General features: G+C 36.4%; 1 protein-coding gene across 1 annotated transcript in view; it reads left to right on the forward strand.

The window, feature by feature from the left end:
- Window positions 1-20,907, forward strand: part of RUNDC3B (RUN domain containing 3B) — a 53,012-nt gene that overhangs the window by 9,316 nt on the left and 22,789 nt on the right. The window contains exons 3-7 of the mRNA XM_059842702.1: window positions 5,962-6,095; window positions 8,150-8,235; window positions 11,340-11,429; window positions 14,548-14,628; window positions 16,289-16,457. Coding sequence (XP_059698685.1) covers window positions 5,962-6,095; window positions 8,150-8,235; window positions 11,340-11,429; window positions 14,548-14,628; window positions 16,289-16,457 — 560 coding nt within the window. The remainder of the gene's footprint in view (window positions 1-5,961; window positions 6,096-8,149; window positions 8,236-11,339; window positions 11,430-14,547; window positions 14,629-16,288; window positions 16,458-20,907) is intronic.

A 20,907-nucleotide genomic window follows, 5' to 3' on the forward strand; every position in this document is an offset into this window, starting at 1 on the left:
CCCACCATGAGTGGTTTTGTTGATTTGTTTTCTTATATTCACTCTCATTGAATAATTAAGTTTTGGAAAGTTTTTAGAATGTCATCCAGTCCAGCCTCTTGCTCAAAGTAGGGCTGTCACAGATTACTCATGACATTGTCCAGTTGTAGTGGAAATGTCCATAACGTTTCTTAAACTCAGTGCAGTTTACTATGGATTTTTATTTTCCCCCTTACTGCCCAACTTTGACTTTGCATGCACCTTTCCTGGCTGTGGTCTTCTTGGGGTCTTGTAGTGAGCCAGACCAGGAAGTCAAACAGGCAGAAAACTGATGACTTTTCCCATGAATGCAGTTTTTAGCCCAGCTGCTCATATTCTTAAGAATATTATTCACATGGGTATTTGCTTAGTAGCAAAATTAGATTGGCAGAAGCAAAGCAGATCACACAACAGAGGTCTGTAAATTCTGCTTTAATCAGTTTACAGGATATGGAAGACTTGACACATACGGCACCAAAATAGTTCCAAAAAGTACCAAAAAAGGTAACATAGCTGTGGCACTACTTTACAGCTACATATGCTGCCAATAAGTATCAGTCAGGAATAGGCCTACTGTTGACAGCAAAAGCAGTCTGAATTGCCCTGAGGATGAGAGTTTGAGCAAGCTGTATTAACTGTTTTTTGAGGGGCTGCCTTAAGCTCTAGAAAGGGGAGAGCTATTTCCCTGTACTGTGTAACACTACATGTGCAGTGTACCTGGTACTTCCTACAAGTGCTGGCTGTATTGAGCACGTGGAGTCGACCAAAGAGTGTAATGAGGAGGTTATAAGGCATGTGTTCTTCTTGTCATTGAAGTAAACTGTGCAGCATCCCTCCTGGCAAGAGGTGATACTACTGGACAGGGCAGCTGAAAACCTTGAAAAGGGAGGGGAGGGGAGGAGAAGTAACAGAAAAAATATGAGTGACTAATTAATCTTTTATTTCTAGTTAGGAATAAGCTTTTGCATGGTTTTACAATACAGCAGATATTAAGTGGCACTCTGGGGGGATACAGGGACAATGTATTTGAAGGTCCAAATAATACCTGTAGTCCTGAAAGGGTTTTTACAACTTTGTGCATAAATGTATGTGTGTTTGGTAGCCTTTAAAGCAATGTGAATCATTTCAGGAGCCATTTTTTTCTCATGCAGTTGTTTGGATTTTCTTTCCATTCTTGACCATTCTGTACTGTGGAGATGAAGCAGATTCTTGTAGTGATCTCTGTGGTTTCTTGTTTTCATTTCTGACCACAGATTGTTCAGGTATATTTCCTGTAAGTGTCTTTTTTATCAGATCAGCTAAGTATATACAGGTAGTGCAGAAATGGTAGGATATCAAAAGTGTTCAGCAGCAGTACTTGGGATTTGTTCTTAGATATATCCAAGCTGATTTAAAACCTGAAGTAATTTCAAAATAATGTGTATTTTTTCTTTACTATATAACTAGGTTGTATTATTTTCTGCCTTTTCTTATCACTTTAAGTTACTGTTAAGTGAGTTACTACTGAAAAATGTGAATAACTATCGTAGATTTCTGTGGCCATAATCTCAAACATATCTCTGAAAACTAGTCTCCTGGATGTATTTGCTGCCTTACTATGTTTTCAGTAGTATCCTTTGTGCAGCAAAAATGTTTGATATCCAAGCTGCTAGCCAGTATATGCATTTAGAAATAGTGTCATGTGTCAGTGTGTAAATGTATCTAGTCCATCTTGCTTGTGACTTGTGTAATTTTTGCATATCATGGTTACTGTGAGCACACTTGTCATCTTTACACTTACTTGAATTTGCTACCACAAGGACAAAAAAATATGCTGTCCTGTGCTATTTTGACATGTTCACAACTTTGTGTGCCTATTTTCCTGTATGTTTAGGAGGCACTATAAACATGTCAAAAGCTTCTGCTGGGATTGTCCTTGGAAGCTGATTTTATCTATCCAATCTATGTAACTCCTAAATTTCAGGAGAAGTAAAATGCAGCTTATAATGATCTTTGTTCTGAGAGAAACAAGACTGCTGGATTAAATAATTAAGGTAATGGTGATATAATGGCAGTGAAAAAGGTAGGTTAAGGATATAAGAACTAAAGGCACTACTATCATGAAAAAGATGAAATAAACTTACAGCTGTGGTAGCCCTTTATTTGGTGCAGTAATGTTGTTAGCAGAATAGCTTTTATTACTAGATTTGGTATCTATACGCACATACTGAGTTTTTCTTTTTGACTAAGAAGAAACAGGAGAGCTCTTGTGTAATTTGTGGTTTAGTTCATTCTTCATGTATGGAGAAAAATTGTAAATGAACTTATAATTGTCTTGCAGGACTGAGTTTATGAACTACTTTCAGTATTTAATGACCAATTCTGTAGGCTCAAAATAAGGGTAGGTATCTCAGAAATTCCTCAAAGATCACTGCAGTTTCTTAGCAAGAAGTTGCACTAAAACTTACTTTTTATTGGATAGAAAAAATTGCTGGAAACTAAATACCATAGGAAAATCTGGAGAAAATCTGTCTGTACCTTGAAACTTCCTAGTTATTACTTCTTTGTAATTGTGGAACTTTGTAAATTAAATTGGACTATAATTGGATAGGGATCAGACTGTTTAATCTTATTTGTGAAGAATTTATTGGGCATGAAAAAGATCTGTGATAACTGTGGATGTTTGTATCTAGTTGTTGAAACAGAAATGGATTGATACAAGTAGGTGTGCAGCAGTTTGCAAAACTGTGGTGAAAGCAAAAAAAAAAAAAATCACAATTTGTTTCTATTTGCTTTGCAGTTCTGTAGACAGGAATGGAATTTATTTGAGCAATGTTTAATATTACACATGTAGCTTCCCTGTTTAGCTAACAGTTTTGTTTTGCTGACAAAACCAACATCAATTCTGTTGGAATAGCTGTCAGCTTCTACATCTTCAGATGACATATAAACTTCACAGCAAAGACCTCATGCTCATTGTCCTGTGCACCTGCTGAGAAACTTCCACTTCCTCTTTCCTTATGATGTACTTTGACAGAATGTAAGTTCTATGCTAAAACTAGCTTTCAATTTTATTACCAATTTTATTATCAATTTTATTTTATTTATTATTAAAATTTAGATATTATTTTGAAATCACAGAACAGCCCAAGTTGGAAGGGTCCTTGAAGGATCATCTGGCCCAATCATTTGGGAGCGGGAGTCTAGGTGAGAGTATCTGGCACCCTGTCCAGTCATATCTTGAAAATGTCCAGTGATGGAAACTCCACCACATCACTGGAGATGTTGTCACAGTGACTTTTGGCTCTTAATGTAAAAAAATTTCTTTCTTGGGATGCAACCTCTCCCAGTGCAACTTGTATGTGTTACCTTTTGTCTTCTGTGTGGCTCCTTGTGAAGAGAGAGCCTTTACCCTCTTTAAGTCCTGGAAAACTGTGATGAGTTCCCCCACTGAGCCTTCTCTTCCCTAAAGAGAAAAAACATAATGCCTTCAGTATTTCCTCATGGGACAGGTTTAACAGCCCTTTGAATATCTTTGTGACCTTCCTTTGGACCTTCTCCAACCTGATCCTGCCCTTGAATTGTAGAGACCTGAACTGGACACAGTATTGCTGGCAAAGCCTGACAGGTGCTGAGTAGTGGGAGCTATTTCATTTCTCATTCTTGAGACTTCTCATGGCTGTGTGCATTGAGTGCTTTAAGGGCCAAATAAATTTCACTTGCTGAAAGCTTTTAAAATTTTAGTAAATCTATAGTTTAAAATCTTATTTGGTATTTCTTAAAATACATTCTCACTGTTCTCAGTCAGTCTTTTCCAGTATTTTTCTGTGTATAGATAGACTGAGAAAGTTTTTTTCAAATTACATTAATTATGAGAATGTGGGCAAGGTTTAAAGTTGTAGGAAAAGAATAGTGAAATATAGGAGAAATATTGCTTCACAAAAGGTGTTAAGCCAGCTGTGAGTTTCAAGTGAAGAAAATTCCTGCTGAAGTCTGAAACCCATTGCACCCTCTCACAGAGCTGGAATGAGATGGGAGCCCAGTGTAATGTCAGAGTATGTTGAATTATGACCAGCTGGCTTTCTTGATCAGTGTAAGCCAAGTAAGTGCTGGTATGGTTTTCTGTTGTAAAGTTATTTCTTGTTTTAAATGACCATGTTTTTTTCAGATGTTCAATTGTAAAAGGAATTGTCATGATTAGGAGCTTCAGAAAACTGGAGTGAAACTGTTTTTTGCTAAATATATCCTGCCCTTAGGATAGTTTGAAGAAAACCACAAAAGTTAATATATCATATGCTTGCCTTTATTAGTTAGAGCTGGAACTGATGATATGAAGTCATCTTTACACCAAAGCTGCATATAATTTTGTAGGTACAATTCCTAGGGCAGAAATGTTTTTGATTTGATGAAGAATATGAAAACTATCTGTAGCTTTTTTTGCTGTTAAAATGCTGTTGAATTTTTGTTGGTGTCCACTAAACTTGGCATTTCAACAAAAATAGTAATTTTCTAAAAACACTTACCTTGTGGAATTTTTTATTTTAGTCCTCAGAGCTGAGCAGATCTAAAACTACAGTAACTGTGGCACCTTGGAATCTATTTTTTCTTTGTCATATTGGATATTATAGATGAATTCTTCCTGCTTGTGCCTTTTCTTGTGTTTTTTAAAGTCTTTTACCATGCTTTGAATTTAATAAATGTATCTTTGGTGAAGGAAACAGGTGGACTACCAAGTCAAGTGACATGCACCCTCTAGGGGAGGGAGAACCTGCCACTTGAATTTCTTCAGCTCCTAGGGGACAGACCTTTGACACTACTTTGGCTATGCTTGAAGCTAAGTCAAGTCATGTCAGATAAAGCTGCATCTTTTGAATTTTATTTTCAGTATGTATGATTTGCAGTATCACTCTAATATATTCTTTCTTGAAATCTGAGCTCTCTAGAAAAAAAGAGTAAGAAGTCTTTCTCATACTTTCTCATACTTTCTCATTAGTAAAGCTTCATAGGTGCAATTCGAGACTTGAAATAAAATAAAATTCTTAAAAAGAACTCATTTCATATGGAGACAAGGTTTTGCCCATAGCAATGCTGGAAGTCACCAGAGGGCAATATTAACCGTACTTGTTCCATACCTGTTTGCAGGCATGTCCAAAGTGAGAGCAGTGTACTGTTCACTCTGAAAAATGGGGTTGAGCTGTTGTGCTGCTGAAGAAATTTATGTGGAGATGTTGCAATTGCTATGTAGTTTTGCCTTTCATTTTCTAAGTGCAACGCATTGCAAATTGAAAAAAATGTGAAGGATTTTGGTTGTAGTTCCAGAAGGGGTAATGATCTGCTTAATTATTTTCTCTCAGCTTCTGAGGGAATGTTCTGTGTATACTCAAAAGAAAATGCGATTGAAAAACTTTTTTCTTTATGCATCAGCTTCTCTTCAAATGCAAGTACCTTTTGAAAAAATACAATCTGTTTTTAAAATGAAGATAACACTACCACAGCAAAGTGAGGGTTTATGTTTTTTTTATTTATATAATTTTAAGAACAAAAATCTCTCTACTTGACTGTATTAGTGAAATGTATATGCTGCCTATAGAAATAGCATAAATATTTCTTGCCTCATATTTTTCAGTTACAAGTTTGTGCTCTGTTGTGATTGAAGAGTTCTTTGAAGGACTCTTGAGTATTAATTTTAGCATAATAACTAGAAAAAGCCCAAGAAAATACACATATATACACAAAACCCACCCTAAACTTGTCTTTGGGCATCACTTTCATACCAGGATGAACTGTATAATGACACTTTTTTTATACCTGTGGGTCAGTTTTCAGTAGGAATTCATTTATACATTATTTGCATAAAATCCTTTCAGTATAGGCAGCATATCAGAGAGTATTTAATTCCATTTATCTCCAATGAGCAGGGAGGGAGGTCCATGAATCTTTCTGTATCTTGTCTTTTGATTGAAGGTCAGATCTCCTGGTTTGGCTACGAAAGCCCTCGCAGTTTCTGGGACTACATTCGCGTTGCTTGCCGCAAAGTCTCTCACAACTGCATCTGCAGCATTGAGAACATGGAGAATGTCGGCTCTTCTAGAGCTAAGGTAGGCAAGAGGAAGGCTAAGTGACTCTATTACATTGCTGTGATGCTTCTGTGCCTTTGGAAAACAATATAGTACTTAGCTTGCTCTACATATTTTTTCATTGCTTGAGGTTTTTTTTTTTTAATGTGCCTAGTAAATATTTGCTTTTAAAAGCCCCACTTTTAAATCAAAATGTGTTTCCTTTAAGATTTATTACTCAGTAAGAAAAATTCTCAATTCAGTAATTGTGTTATGTTATAAAAGGATTTTTTACTTTAAATAATTTTTTAAAAGCACAGTTTTTTAAGGGAAATTAAGTTCTTGTTGACATGCCTAAAAATATTAAAATTATAGAAATTGGGTGATTTTTTTCTTTTCCCTTCTAGTCATTTTACTTCATGTAGAATTTATGCACTAATAGAATAGGTGTGATCAGCTCTTAAGAATTTTTTTATAGGTCTTTCTGAATTCTGAGATTTTGATAGATATGAATATTTAAATTCAGTAGATAATAAGATGCAAGGCTATTTTCTGAAATATTCTTATAAATAAATAAAAACTTTCTATTACTCTGTGGAAAACTTCTTGCCAAACAGTAGACAGAGAACCTAATTTGAGCAGTGAGCGTGGAGAACGGTGTTCAGTTTTTTAGGGGAGTATTTTGAATGTCTGGATTTGAAAAGACGGCGAGCATGTTGACACAAATACCCATCATGAGCATCAGTTTGACTGGTGGTCCAAATAAGTGTCCTCCTCAGCCTGGAAGCTGTCAGCAAGGGCTTGCCAGTGCTAGTTGGCTCTGCTTTCACTGGAGGTGCACAGGCTTTAGTCCTTAGCTAAGCTGCATCATCAGTTTCATGGTTTCAGTCACATTCTAAATAAATGCAACATAAAGGCAGCTATCCCGGTAAATATCCTTCTAACTTCAGTGGGATTTAATTTCATTTCTATGTTAAATTTTTTGCTGTGTTGTTGGTATTTATGAAAGCAAATTTATTTAGCATTGCATAGAATCTTGGACTGGTTTTGGTTGGAAGAGATTTTGAAGACTATCTAGTTCCAATCCCCCTGCTGTGGGCAGAGACATTTTCCTGCTCTCTTTTATCTTGAAGCTACTCCCCCTTGTCCTGTCACTACATGCTCTTATAAAAAGTCTCTCTCCATCTTTCTTGTAGGCTCCCTAGAAGGCCACAGTTAGGTCACCCTGAAGTAGGATTATAATCTACTGCTGGTTCTGGTAGAATGTCTGTAGTGAAATTCAGCTAGATGCCAGTAAGCACCAAATATATTAAGCATAAAGGCATCTTACTACTTATATAAGTGTTTGTAAGTTTATGTGGTTTAAAGAAATATTCCTGGTGTTCTCAGAAACACAGTCATAACTGTGGCAGCCATTGAAATGTCTTCCTCTTGTAAGGCACAAACCTGTGCACTAGACCTACAAACACAGCATAATGTGCTTTCCTAAGGGTTATTTTTTAAAAGTATTGCTGTTGTTTATGGAACTGTTTGAGTGAAGTTTTGCTTTTGGTCTCTAAAAGATTTAGGCCTCTTGGATTTGATTTCATGTCTGTATTTTATATGCACGTTCTATAATAATGTTGTTACTGAGGAGAAAAAATATTGAACAACACATTTTTTTGTGTAAATCCCTCAAATATTTGAATGAGCACAGAGAATCACTTTGAGGACAAGTTACTGCCACTTTACTGCGGAAACAGCTGGATGCTTCCAATACCATTGATTTTAAAATGTAAAGCTTTCTGTCCTGATCTGCTGCCTCTCACATACATGAGCTTTTCAAAAGGCTGGAGTATATAATTAAAGAAAAAACCTTCCACCCTCTCCTTAAATTTTGGATAACTTTATTTCACAATAAACTTTGTGTCCTTGTAAGAATGCGTTTTTTATATTCATGACTGCTGTAATGAAGTACATCCTAGCAACTGTTTCTGTTTAATGCTGGTTTTGTTAATCAGTCATTTATTCAGGTAAACCAATGGTATTAGTTTTCAGATTGTAAAACTGTTTCTTTCTGTAATGCTTAAATATGTGATACCTGTTTTGTCTTGCAGGGTCGAGCATGGATAAGAGTAGCACTTATGGAAAAACATTTGTCTGAATACATTTCCACAGCTCTGAGAGACTTCAAAACAACCAGGTTTACAAGAATTTTATTTTTGCAATATTTTAGTAAATGTTGTGTGAGGGACTTGTGTTTGGAGCGAATGGTGCTTGATTTGTATAGTAAAGGATGTCATTAATGAAAGACCTGTAACCTAGTGAAAGGTATCTAGAGCTGGATTTGGTTTTAGCATGGGTAAAACTGCAAAATTGAAAATCTTTTAGTGGTTTAAAAAATGTGGAAATAAGCCTGGAATTCTTGAAAAGTCAGAAGCAAAGAAAACCTCTCTGAAGTAGGAACTAGAGCTGAAATTGTGGTGTAGTAAGGATAGATGGAGTATTCCTTTGAAAATTGATAGAGAGCCTAAGGACTCAGTGAAAAAAAATTTTTGTAGAACTTCTTCTGAAGAAAAAAGGAAGAGAATTCCAGGAACCTCTTGAGAACTGTAGAACAGCAGAATTAGTGATCAGGCATAGCTAGGATTCTTGATATAATAATAAAAATGTGTAACAGATTTTTTTTTTAGCTTCTAATGATAAAATCAGGGATGAGAAAATGCTTTATGATAGAGAATACTCTGGCAGTTTTGGGCTGGTTTTAGATAATGTGATTATTAGATGCTATTTTATCTCATAATGAGTATGTCTTACAGATTTTTGATGAAGTCATCTGAATACAAGTGGATCTGTAACATTTACTTTGTGTTGAACTCTAAAAATTTAGACATAATGAATAGACTATTAAAATAAGAAGAATTTTCTCTGTAAGGACTGCCGTTCATTTAGTGTATTATTTGTTTTATACTATTTGTCCAGAGATTTCCATATAGTTTGCCAGTATTAAGCTGATTTTGAAACACAACTAGGTAAACATCCCATTTCATTGCAGTTTCAAAACCTGTTGTCTTATTTTACTCAGATTTGCTTGCAATTACAGTAGACAAGAAGCACATAAAACAAAGAAAATCTGGAAAAGATTTACTAATGCTGCTTCAAACTGAAAAGTCACATGGGTTTCTGAGGAGGAGATGAGGAACAGTAGGGTCACAAATTATGTAGTTAAGTAGTATGTTCTTTGTCCCTGTTTTGATAGTGTAGTTTGTTAGTGGATAACAATGGTCTTATTTGATTAGCAGTTTCAAATTCATTTATTTGAACATGTTAATGTTTAATATATTTGAATGTTCTTTCAGTGGTATATCTTTTCGAAACAACTTCTCTTGCATTCCAAACATAGTAAGTGCAAAGTTTCTTTTGAAGTAATATTTTAAAATACATCTAATAGAAATAAAAATTACATTTTCAGGTTTTGGTTGTATGGACTTCAAAGTCACTAGCAACAATGGACATATTTTCTTTTCCCGTGTGGGATATCAGATACCTAATAACTGACCTGATTTTTTGGGTGATGCTTTGCCTCATTAATTTAGCATTTTAAATAATATATTTTACTATATGCATATTTAATAATTATTTGTATAAACTATAAATTTCTTGTGTTGTACGTATATGTAGAATACAAGATTATCTATCATGCTGATAGCTCTCTTTTTAAACCTCACTGTTGTGTTTAGCTGCCTGGAGGTAGCACTTGAATGAAGCAGCACATTCTTAGTGCTGGATGTGCATATTACACTTGGAGGAGTTGGATTAATGGGCACAAAATGATTTTTTAACTAATTGGTCAGACTCTTAAATTATAGCAGACTGTTGTGTTGTGAGATGTCAAGTGTATAGCACTGAATGAAGATTTGTGGGTTTTCCAAGGCTGGATTGGCTTGGCTGGATTGCTGCATCTGTCTTTAACCCTGGCACTGCCAGGCTAACTTCTGCATCTCACCACCGAAGGTGTGCCTTGTCCTTTTTGTGTGGTTTCTCCCAAGGCTCTATTTTACAAGAACTCAGTGCAGATTGATACCTGGCAGTGATTTTACAAATGCCAGTGAAGTGGCTGGTAATCTGCATGTACTGGGAGCACTGCTGTTTGTTCACAAATAAGAGTCACTGTGCTGAATCAGACTGGAGTCCCTCTAGCTCAGTGCTCTGGCTCAGCCAGCTTAGCCTCCTAGTGCCCTTCCTGAAGTCAGAGCATACAGAGCTGAGTTTGTACTTCCTAGCCTCGCTATCAGGATTATAATCTCTGTCTTCTGAGTGGAAGTTTTACAGATTTCCTCCTTCTACTGAGAGCATCTGAGATCTTGGGCAACTCATCTCTGTGCAGTGAATGAATGTCTGTTACAAAGCTGCAAAAGTGGGACTTCTCACAGCATGCATTATAACACGGTTCAATTTCTGGAGCTGTGCCTCAAAACATGTTTTTTCTGGATGTTCACCATGCAGTCAACTGGAGCTTTCTCTGAACCATCCAGAAGCTTTCATGCAATTCTTAAAACAGATGGAGTTTTGGTAGGGCAGTGTTGCTGGTATTTGTCTGGTGCAGTCAGTAATCTGGCGCCTTCCTGCACTGATCCGCTGCTAGAACATAAAGGTGAACTGTGCATCTCAGTTCTTACAAAGTGACATTTCAACCTTGACTCTGGTACTGAGCACTTCTTGGTTTCTCTCCTACATGTAATTCTCAGGTGAATTCTCAGGTGAATTTCCACATGTAATTCTCAGGTGAATTCTGATGACCTCCCAGCATGCATCTTCCCAGCATGCAATATTTTAAGAAAAGGTAAACTACCTGTAAAACAGCTGATTGGTGAAATTATTTTTTTTAAAAAAGATCAGCTACTAAGAATGAAAATTAAATGTTGAACTTTAAAAGAACCTACAAGTACAATTCTGAGAGAGAATTTCTTTTCATATGATGGAATCATTATTCCTTTATGTACATGACACAGATTCTTCCTTTTAGAGGTAAAGTATAACATACCTTCTTTTTTTTTTTTTTTTGCGTTTTATCCATCTTGTTCTACTAGTTCATAGGACTAATACTGAAAGTTCTTTTTGCTTATGTCTAAATTCTTCTGTATTTTAAGATTGTGGTGTTTTGTGCAATGTACTCTATTAGTTTGCTTTATTTGAAATGAAATATGAATGCCTCTGGGAATCATGAATTGTTTTAATTTAAACTGGATTTCTTCAGTTTTCTGCTAAATATGAAAAATAGCTGAATTATTTTCTTTTTTGTTGAAGGAGGTTTTATGAAGATGGAGCAATTGTTCTTGGTGAAGAAGCAAATATGCTTGCTGGTATGCTGTTGGGACTCAATGCAATTGATTTCAGGTACTGTATTTGTGTGCTTCACAACAAAATACTCAGGAAAAGTTCTTACAAATCAATGTATTATGGAAAACATTCTTAAATTCCCGTGATAGTTTGAGAGGCAAAACTAAGGTTGAGGCAAAGAAGAGGGCAAAAGAGAGATCTTGAATGGTTCTTCTAGATAAGAACCAAGTTATGCTTTTATGAAACTGCGTAATTATGGGGTAGTTTTTTCAGGTATCAAAATCCTTAAAGGAAAGAAGTATAATTGCAGAAGATATTTCAGACCTATTAGATGAAGCTTATAGACATTACATCTTTTAAAATTATTTTAAAACTGTAAGGAAAAGTGTGTGATTAAGTACTTGGTGCTGGTAGTTGAGGATAGCACTGTAACTGCATATGTAGAAGGTAATCTTTATCACTTCTAAATTTGAAAAATGTAACCTACAAATGACCATTTAATATCAATTGGTGTTAAAATTACCTGCCGCTGAGCTGCTTACTTTAATTGGCCTTTGCAATTTCTAGCCAGGCTTTTGTGGGCTTTCCTATACGATTAATTCTGTGGTTTTGAGGTAACAAGGGTGCAAGCACACCCTAGATAATAAGCAAACCAACATGGTGTGTCTGTATATGTACATATATTAACAAAGCCCATCAGCAATATATAAAGATTACAATGCCTGTAAAAAGATAGGACCTGGCTGGTGCAAAACCTTGTTAATATGCCTGGTTGGGCCAATTTAGCCTTGGGCAGAGCCACTGGCAGAGAGCTTCATAATCCAGCACAAGGAAAAGGAGACTGATAATGCTGTTCTTCATTCTTCTGTCAGTTCACTGTTAGCATTTACCTTGCAGTAGCACTAATGCTTGTCACAAACCAATATAGGAGGCAAACTGCCAGAAAACAGAATGGATGCATTGAATAATTGACCATTGCCAAAAGGCCCTTCAGAGATTTACTGCTGTTTATGTACCTCTGTGCCAGGCTTGTTGGACCCTTCTATGAGCCAGCTAAATTGTTGAAGAATGAAAAAACATCCCCAGTAAGAGAACTGGGTAGTTCTTTTTTTGTTAGCTAGTTTGGTTCACAGAAGCCTCCTATTAGTGGCAGAGATTATGGGAGAATAATACTTAGAGAAGAAAAGGAACACATGAGGAATGAGCAGTGCTTTCCATTTCTGGTGGTAAAGAGCATTTAGTTCAGCTGGCTATGGAACTGCAGCTGGGTAGGGAAAGGAAAAACAAAGGAAACAACCTAAAAATACCGGTCTTGATGGCTGCTGAACCGTCATGGAGTCAGATAAGTGCCAGTACCAGTGTAAGGAAGGGAATGTCATGTTTGTATTTAAAAAAAAAAGTGGAAAAAATAGGGAGGGAGAAGTTGAAAACACAGGATAGCTTCTTTTTCCAGCATTGTGTCATTAGATTGGCTTAACTACATCCTCGACATGTTTTGGAAGAGCAGAAGTGTGCTGCAGGATGATAAGAGTGCTAGCCTTGCATAGAGCAAAATTCAAATCTTACCAGATTTTATTAGTTTAAGCTTTACATTATCAGAAATTAAACTGCTTCTGTATTAGCGCTGTACTTGGAAGGACTACAGCTATACAGGAATAAGCATTGTAAGATGAGGTCTGCATTATGTAAATCCTCTCATAAATAATCGTCAATTGACTGTGTCTCTCAAAAGCCTCGGTGGTACATACTAGGGTAGGAGAGCTTCGTTGTTTGACTACTTGTTCTTTCTTTGTCCTCTGATTTCTAATATAGAGGAACCTGTTAATGGTATTCAGACTGCTGATTGGCTCTTGAAGACATTTACATTTCGTCAATGCAGCTTTTAAGAGTCTACAAATTTTCTGTGCAAAACAGGAGCTTAGTACTACAGGAGTGTTTTTATTGTGCCACATATCACAAAATGTTTTAAACTGGGAGGGACCACAGTCTGATCCAACCTCTCTGCTCAGGCAGGGTTATCCTAGAGCACATGGCACAGGATTGTGTCCAGATGGTTCTTGAATGTCTCTAGAGAGGGACTCCACAACCTCTCTGGGCAATCTGTTCCAGTATGTGGTCAGCTGCACAGTAAAAAAGTTCTTCCTCAAATTCAGGTGTAATTTTCTGTGCATCAGTTTCTGCCCTTTGCCTCTTGTCCTGTTGCTTGGAACCACTGAGCAGAGCTTTCCTAGTATTGTGATTTGAATGGCTGAGAAGCTGTATCCATTCTTTCCGTGTTATAGATGAGATTTTTTTTCAGTTCAGTATCTCTTATAAATGTTGACTAGCTTATCTATGTGGAACTGTAAATATGAGTTTGGGTTGGAGATGAGCGAGCTTGCCTGAGAACATAATCTGATTTTTTTTTTCTCCCCTCACAGCAGTATGGAATTAGGTAATTGTGCTCTTGGGGGGCTGCTTTTTCGCTTTCTTGTTTTTCTTTTTATTTTGGGGAAAAAAACCAATAACCCTTTAGACGTGCTTCCCAACTAGCATTCAAGTTATTGCATTGTCAAAAATGGCACTTTGCAATTCAGTTAGCAATATCTGTGACTTACTAGAATCTGTTTATCAATAACAGAGATAGGAGGAATGAGGAATATGAACCTTGTGGAAGCAGGATAATTTTGTCACTTCTGTGATAATTTAAACATAGTTGAAATGCAATAATTTATTTCCAGTAAAAAAAAAAAATACAGTGTAAATGAAAGCTTTATAAAGCTACAGCCATTTAAGAACATTTTCCAAAAGTTAGTTTCATTTATGTTCTTCAGATTCGTGCACCTCAGCACCTGTAAGTGTCTGAAAGGAGAAAGGTCCTGAAATATTTTTGAGAAAATTACTTTTTACTTAGTAGAATGGTTATATAAGCATTCTGCAAACCCTTTAAATTATGTTAAATGTGGAAAATTCCAGGCTTGTCCATAATTCTTCTGTTTCTGCTTCTTCAGTTAGCTTTCCGGTTATTCTCTTGCCATCTCCCTGTATTATTAAGAATAAAAGTGAATGTTTAAAAATTAGGCTTTATAGCACCAAGAAAATTATGAAAGATGAAATTTCAGGTTGGTAATATTCAACTGTCACTGTAATTTAATTTTCTTGTAATAAACTTATTGTTGTTGCTCTGTTTTATCAGTTTTTGTCTGAAGGGTGAGGGATTGGATGGAAGCTATCCAGCTGTCATAGATTATACACCGTACTTGAAGTTCACCCAAAGGTACTTCTTAGCTTTACTCTGCTTTTTAAAATTTTATTTCATTGGCAAGATTTTACTTTTTATTGGGCCTCTTATTTTTCATTTCATATGCAAAATGATATTTATCTCTCAGTACAAACCTGTACACTCAGCTACCTCACTCTTTGAGACTGTTGGAATTGTTACATGATTCATGAAATGTGAGTCATGCTAATTGTGTTTCTTTGATTCAGAATAACAGTTCAGTGGAAAATGAGTGCATCTCCTTTGATGATCACCAGACCAAGCTGTCTTTTCTCTTAGGCCTTTTCTGAGTGGCCATAAAAGTAAATAGATATTTTGTAAACAAAAATAATATGCACCCTGATAAATATAAGATATGACATAGTCAATATAAGCCATTAGCACATCACAGAAAGTCATGACCAGGCTATGTAAACTGACTTTTTAGCTGCGTTTTGCTCCTCTGAGCAGCCTTATGATTAATAATAAAAAGACTTCATACTGTCTAATAAATCAAGTAGCAATTTGACATCACCAAAAAGCATGGAAATTAATGATATGTTTTCTATTATTAGGCTTACCAAAAGGAGAGAAGCAGTTAGGAATAGTCTTGAAGATGTACAACTGAACATGAAACATCCTAGTTACTCTCTTGAAGTTCTTACTAGTTTACATGTTAGTGACAAACTGTGATTCAGTTTGTATCATGGGAGGATCACGGGGTTATGGAAATCACTACTTAAAAAAACCCAGCAAATTCTGTTAGTTTATGGGGGAAATATAGTTGTAAGGGAAGATTTTCAAATGTGTACTGGGATAAATCAGAATCACAGAATTGTTCGTGTTAGAAGGCACCTTTGGGAATCACCTGGTCCAAGCCCCTAGACAGGGTCACCTGTAGCAGGTGACACCTGGAGCAGAGAGGGACACTCCACAAATTCCCTGGGCAGCCTGCTCCAGTGCTCTGCCGCCGTCAATGTAAAGAAGTTCTGCTTCATGCTGAGGTGGAACTTCTTGTGGTTTACTTTATTGCCATTGCTCTTCTTCCTGTCACTGAGCACCACTGAATATAGCTTGGCAGCATCCTCTTGACACCTGCCTTTGAGATAGTTGTATGCATTGATGACATCCCCTCTGTCTTCTCTAGACTAAAATAAATTCTCGTCTTTGAGACAGATGTCTGCATTCTCTAGCATGCATTGATTCTGGAAGATATGAAGATATTTTAACAATGAGTCTACTTACTATGTAGGGAGATACATTCTGTGAAGGAACAGGCACAGGATCTTTGCTACAAACATAGATATACATTCTGATTTATCTTGTTTTAATGTAATGACAACCACTTTTTGTTTTTTTTTTTTTTTTCAAGAAACAATCTATATTGTAATGCATTTACCCTTTGTGCTAAGGAAAGTAGCCCACATACAGTTGTCTGACTTGGCAAAGATCACGAGCAAATTTTTGTCCATTTTTTAGGCAGCTATAGAAACAAAAGCTTGAAAAACAAGTTGTGTTTAGTAATAAACTGTATCGCAGCATTTCCTTTTTTTTTTGTGGTTTTTTTTTTTTTTTTTGTTTGCAGAGGTTTTTAAGAAATGCAATGTTTCAATTTCAACCAGAATTTGCATTTTTATGAGCACAGCTTTTTACTTGGCTAATAAATATGATTCTTCAGTTCTGACAGTATCAGCAGTGATGAAGAAGAGCTAAGAACGCTGGGCAGTAGTGGCAGTGAAGGCAGTACTCCAGAGAACATTGGTCCTCCTTTCATCACAGATGAAAACAGTTGGTACAACAAATGCAAAAGGGTAGAACAGAAGTACCGGCTTGCATTGGAACAGAAGGTAAAAGATTCGTTTTGTGTGGGGGCTCTGGAACCAAAGCTCATCACCAGCCAACTGGTGACATATCCATCTAAGTAAAGGCAGGAAAATATATTATTAGCTGCTGTTTAGCTTCATGTAAGTGGTCCTAAATTTTATGATCCTGAGAGTATCCAAGCATCTTTGCTCACTGATTTGACGGCAAAGAGGCTTGATGAGTTGGGGAAGAAAATAGCAATAATTCAGAGATCAGATTTCACAATCTAATGTTGAAGCTTTGGCTTCTTTATCCAGTCTTGGAGTTACAGACATTGTATCTCTAATGTTGTTAGACTGAGAGCTTGAAGTTCACATAAATTTTCTCTTCCTTAGAAGTCATAGATTTTTATTGTAGGTAGACTGACAGTTGAAGGCTTTTATGATGATAGTGATGTTAAAGTTTAACACTTGGTCTTAAACTAAACAAGAAGGATCAGCAAAGTAATCCATTTAGATTAAATGTAAAACTATCTTCTCAGTGATACTGGGATGGGTTTTTAGAAAATAGGCAGTTTTACAACTCGATTGAAGCTGAATGGGAAAGGAAAACATGAAAGGATGTGTTTTTGTTGGATTTTAATTTAGGTGGTATATTGAATGTAACTACAGAAACCAAAGGTGAGTTTTCCATCTACCACCCAACATACCTTAAATTAAAGGTGAAGTGAAATATATGTCCAAACCTTTTAGTAATTTAGCATTTTCAAAGCAAAGTACTTGTCAGTTTTTCATAACAACGTTATTACATCCACAGTAATTACAATGCATATTGCTAGTAGAGAGAGAAGAGGGCAGACTCTTCATACATACCAAAGAAGTAGTGCACAAATAAAGAAAGGTGGGGCCAGGAAAAATAACAGGAAAAAAATTAAATACACCTGGTTAAATTTTTTAAAATACCTTCTGGTAGTATTTTTATTGTTCTGTTTTCCTAGTTTAAGAATTTGATTTTTGTGAAACTGAATGAAGTCAACCATATGAAGGGCTGGAACCACTCAAGGGTGCTTGGAGGTGTAATTTTTTCCCTGAAATATATGGAATAGGTAGAATCAAATTTGGTTTATTTTAATGCACTTGAAAGAACATAGCTAGAGTTTTTCTAAGTAACAGTGGAAGAGTCAGATTTCCTATGGGATAATAGATTTTTTTTTTTTTTTAATTATGCATACGATTATTGCTTTTGTGTTTTGGGTCTCTTAAACTTCGTTTTTGAAATATGACCTGAACGGTTTCATCCAGGTTTCTGGTCCAGTCTTCTCAGCTGGTATGGTATCACTTTCCATGTGGAAAGAACTTGTGTTCCTGGGGTCCTCTCTGGTAACAGAGGGCATTTTCCCTGCTTATATAAAGCAGAGCATGCTGTTCAAAAGGAATCTCTTCAAATACATAAATGAAAACCTTTCTCTTGAACCTCCAGAAGGAATTCCCATCCTTGCCAGACAAACACATAGGATCAGTTTGAGTGTACACTTTTCCCCACCATGAGGAGAGAGTTGTCAGTCTGGAGAAGCATTGAAGAGAACAAAATAGGTGGATGCTTATTTTTCTTGATTACCCAATTGGTTCAATTCCAAAGATACTCCATCAAAGTTGTGACATACACGTGTAGAAACATGTAACCCACATCCACAGTCAGAATCTCTAGGAACCTTTGTCTGCATAAGCACAAAGGTTGTCAGTGGCTGTAACAGCAAATGGTGATTTTGGTTTATTCATGAGTCCAAGATCTAGAACCATTCCCATTCCATGGAAGTTATTTCTGGCAACATTCTCTTAATGAATTGCTAACTTCTATAGGTAACTAATACAGGGGTGAATTTAATTCAGTTATAGGATAAATCTTTGGAAATTTTAATTTTGGTGCATTTAAACAATTTTCAAAATGGTATCTTCTCTGACAGCTGTTGACACTTTCCTAGTTGTCCTCCTTTGGAGTGCCTACTTGCAATTGCTGCAGCAAAATAACTTATTTTTCCTACAGTCGGAAAGTTTTCTGTTCCCTAATTTTCATTTGGGATGTGCCTGCCAAATTCTTATATGATTCACTTCAGCTATATTGCATCTGTTCTATTGGAGCTTGAACAAATGACCATTAAGGTGGACTATGTAATAGAGCTCCTTTCCCAAGTGTCTCTCTCCCTTCCCTTTTTCATGCCAACAAGTTGCACCAACGACTGAGTTGCACTCTGTGCAGTAGGTGCCAGCTGATCAGAGACTTTTTATTTGAACAAAAGGGCTTTCTGACATTCTGTGTGTTGGAAAACTGGGTTCTTGTGACAAGAAGACCAAGTTGAAAATAATGTCTTTAGTAGCTGATACAGTAGGTCTGATGGATCCTTCTTTTGCTCTCCTTCATTCATTTTGCCCAAATAGTGAGAAATTCCTTTTGTGCCTCTCAAGTAAAACTGTGTGCTGCAGCCATTAGTAGCACCAGGTCACAATGTGACAAGAAATTTGATTGCAGCTAAGATAGAAGTCTCTCTTCGGAGCCATTTGAGTGGTAGGATAGGGTCAGGTGTTACTTTAGCAAGATAAATCCTAGCATTGCTTTCATTGGATCAGCTACACTCTGCTGGTTTAGACCAAGAATCCTTGGTTATGTTGCTGTCCCATCTTGTGTACTTGACCAAAGCAGATGTGGAGGGAAGAATAAACACAAAGCACATGATTATGCATCACTTTTCTTCTAAGGTACTCTTAGCCAATGTATGTCAGCTGAGGGGCTGCCTGAAGCTAAAAGGTTTGTCTGTGTAGTAACCTGAGATAGATGTCTGCCAAATACTTGTCAAATATCCCCTCAATTCCATGTAAAATTTCACCATCCAAACTTTTTTTTTTTTGGCAAAGCATTCTGTGAATCTACCATCTGTTGTGTGAAAAACTACCTCCTATTCTATCTTTTGAAATCTGTTTCCTAAGAGCTTGATTTCATGGTGCCTAGCTCTTGCTTTTTAAAAGGTTAGGAACTGTCTCTTCCTTTCTGCCCTGCACAGGCCACTCTGGAAATACGACGACTTTGTCTTTTCCAAGTTGTCTTCTGTCCAGATCAATGAGTCATACTTTACACTTTTGTTATTTATGTGGAAGTTATCCTTTCCTGTTCTGGAATGGTTTCTGGAATGGTTTGATACCTGTTCTGGAATGGTTTAAGCTGTTCACTTTTGAATAATAAACTCCTGAATTATTTGTGTGCTGTTTATACTGGAAGTTTATATGCTTGTACTGGTGGGATGTGCATCTCCATGCCATTATAGATAGAGGTATTTACTGTACATAGGATTATGTTTCTGATACTGGTGCTTCCAGTCTAATATGTTTCTGTAAAATGGTTTGATTTTTTTTTTTAATTTTGTTTTGGGTTTTTTTATGTTTTTGAGAGGCAGGAAATTTGTTATGTTGTAATGCATCATTCAGTACTTTCAAAGTGCTAACTTAGAACTCCAAGGAATATCTTAGGAATCAAGATAACAGTAATATTTGATGAAGCAGAACTAGGCATACTGAAAAGCTCTCAAGATTCCTTGGAACTTGTACTGAGACTGAAAAGTCCCTGTCAAATATAAATACACCCAATGAATAGAACTATATTTAACTATAGGATCACAGAATAGTTGTAGTCAGATGGCACCTCTGGAGATTGTCTTGTCCATCTCCCCTGCTCAGAAAAAAAGTAGACGAGAGCAGGTTTGTCAAGGCCTTTTTTCAGTCAGGCTGTGAATATCTTGGGGATATACATTCTCCAGCCTGTTTGGATAGGCTCATTTAATGGGGAAAAAATGAAAGAGGAAAGAAAAGTTTTCTTATGTTTAAGTAGTTTCCTATATGGATGTATTTCTGATTGTGCCCATTGCCTCTTTTCACTGGCTATCATAGAGAAGAGTCCGATTCCATCATGCATACACCCTCCTATGCACATTGATATGATTCTTTGTCCTTACCCTCTTCTCTTCAGCCCTGAACTGAGCAATGCCAGCTCCTTCTGTCTCTTCTCATACCAGAGATGCTTCAAACCCTTAAGAGTCTTTGTGGTGATGAATTACACTAGTAGCACTTTGTTACCAGCTAATGTGAACCTGTTTTTTTAACTCAACAGGAGTTGTGAACAGACACACATTGTGTGTGTCTGAAAACTACCTTGTTTTTAATACCTTTTTTAAAACATGGGCACATATAAAACAGTTGCACATTTTTCCACAGGTTTCAAGGTATGTGCACAATTTTATGTAGTGTAGACTTACTGTATTTGGTTTTAATTGACAATTTCTAAGAAGTTACTAACCTCTGACATGCTGGAACCTTCTTTGTCATTTTAATGTGTGATTTAAAAGTTCAAAGAAACTTTAAAATAATATTGGATATTTTATTCATAGTAATTCTGGGTCCCTTTCCTTAACTATAAAGATCCATGTAGATATAGTCTACTCTTACCCTT

Source organism: Haemorhous mexicanus, chromosome 1 (assembly GCF_027477595.1).
Source record: "Haemorhous mexicanus isolate bHaeMex1 chromosome 1, bHaeMex1.pri, whole genome shotgun sequence".
NCBI classification, from domain to species: Eukaryota; Metazoa; Chordata; class Aves; order Passeriformes; family Fringillidae; genus Haemorhous; species Haemorhous mexicanus.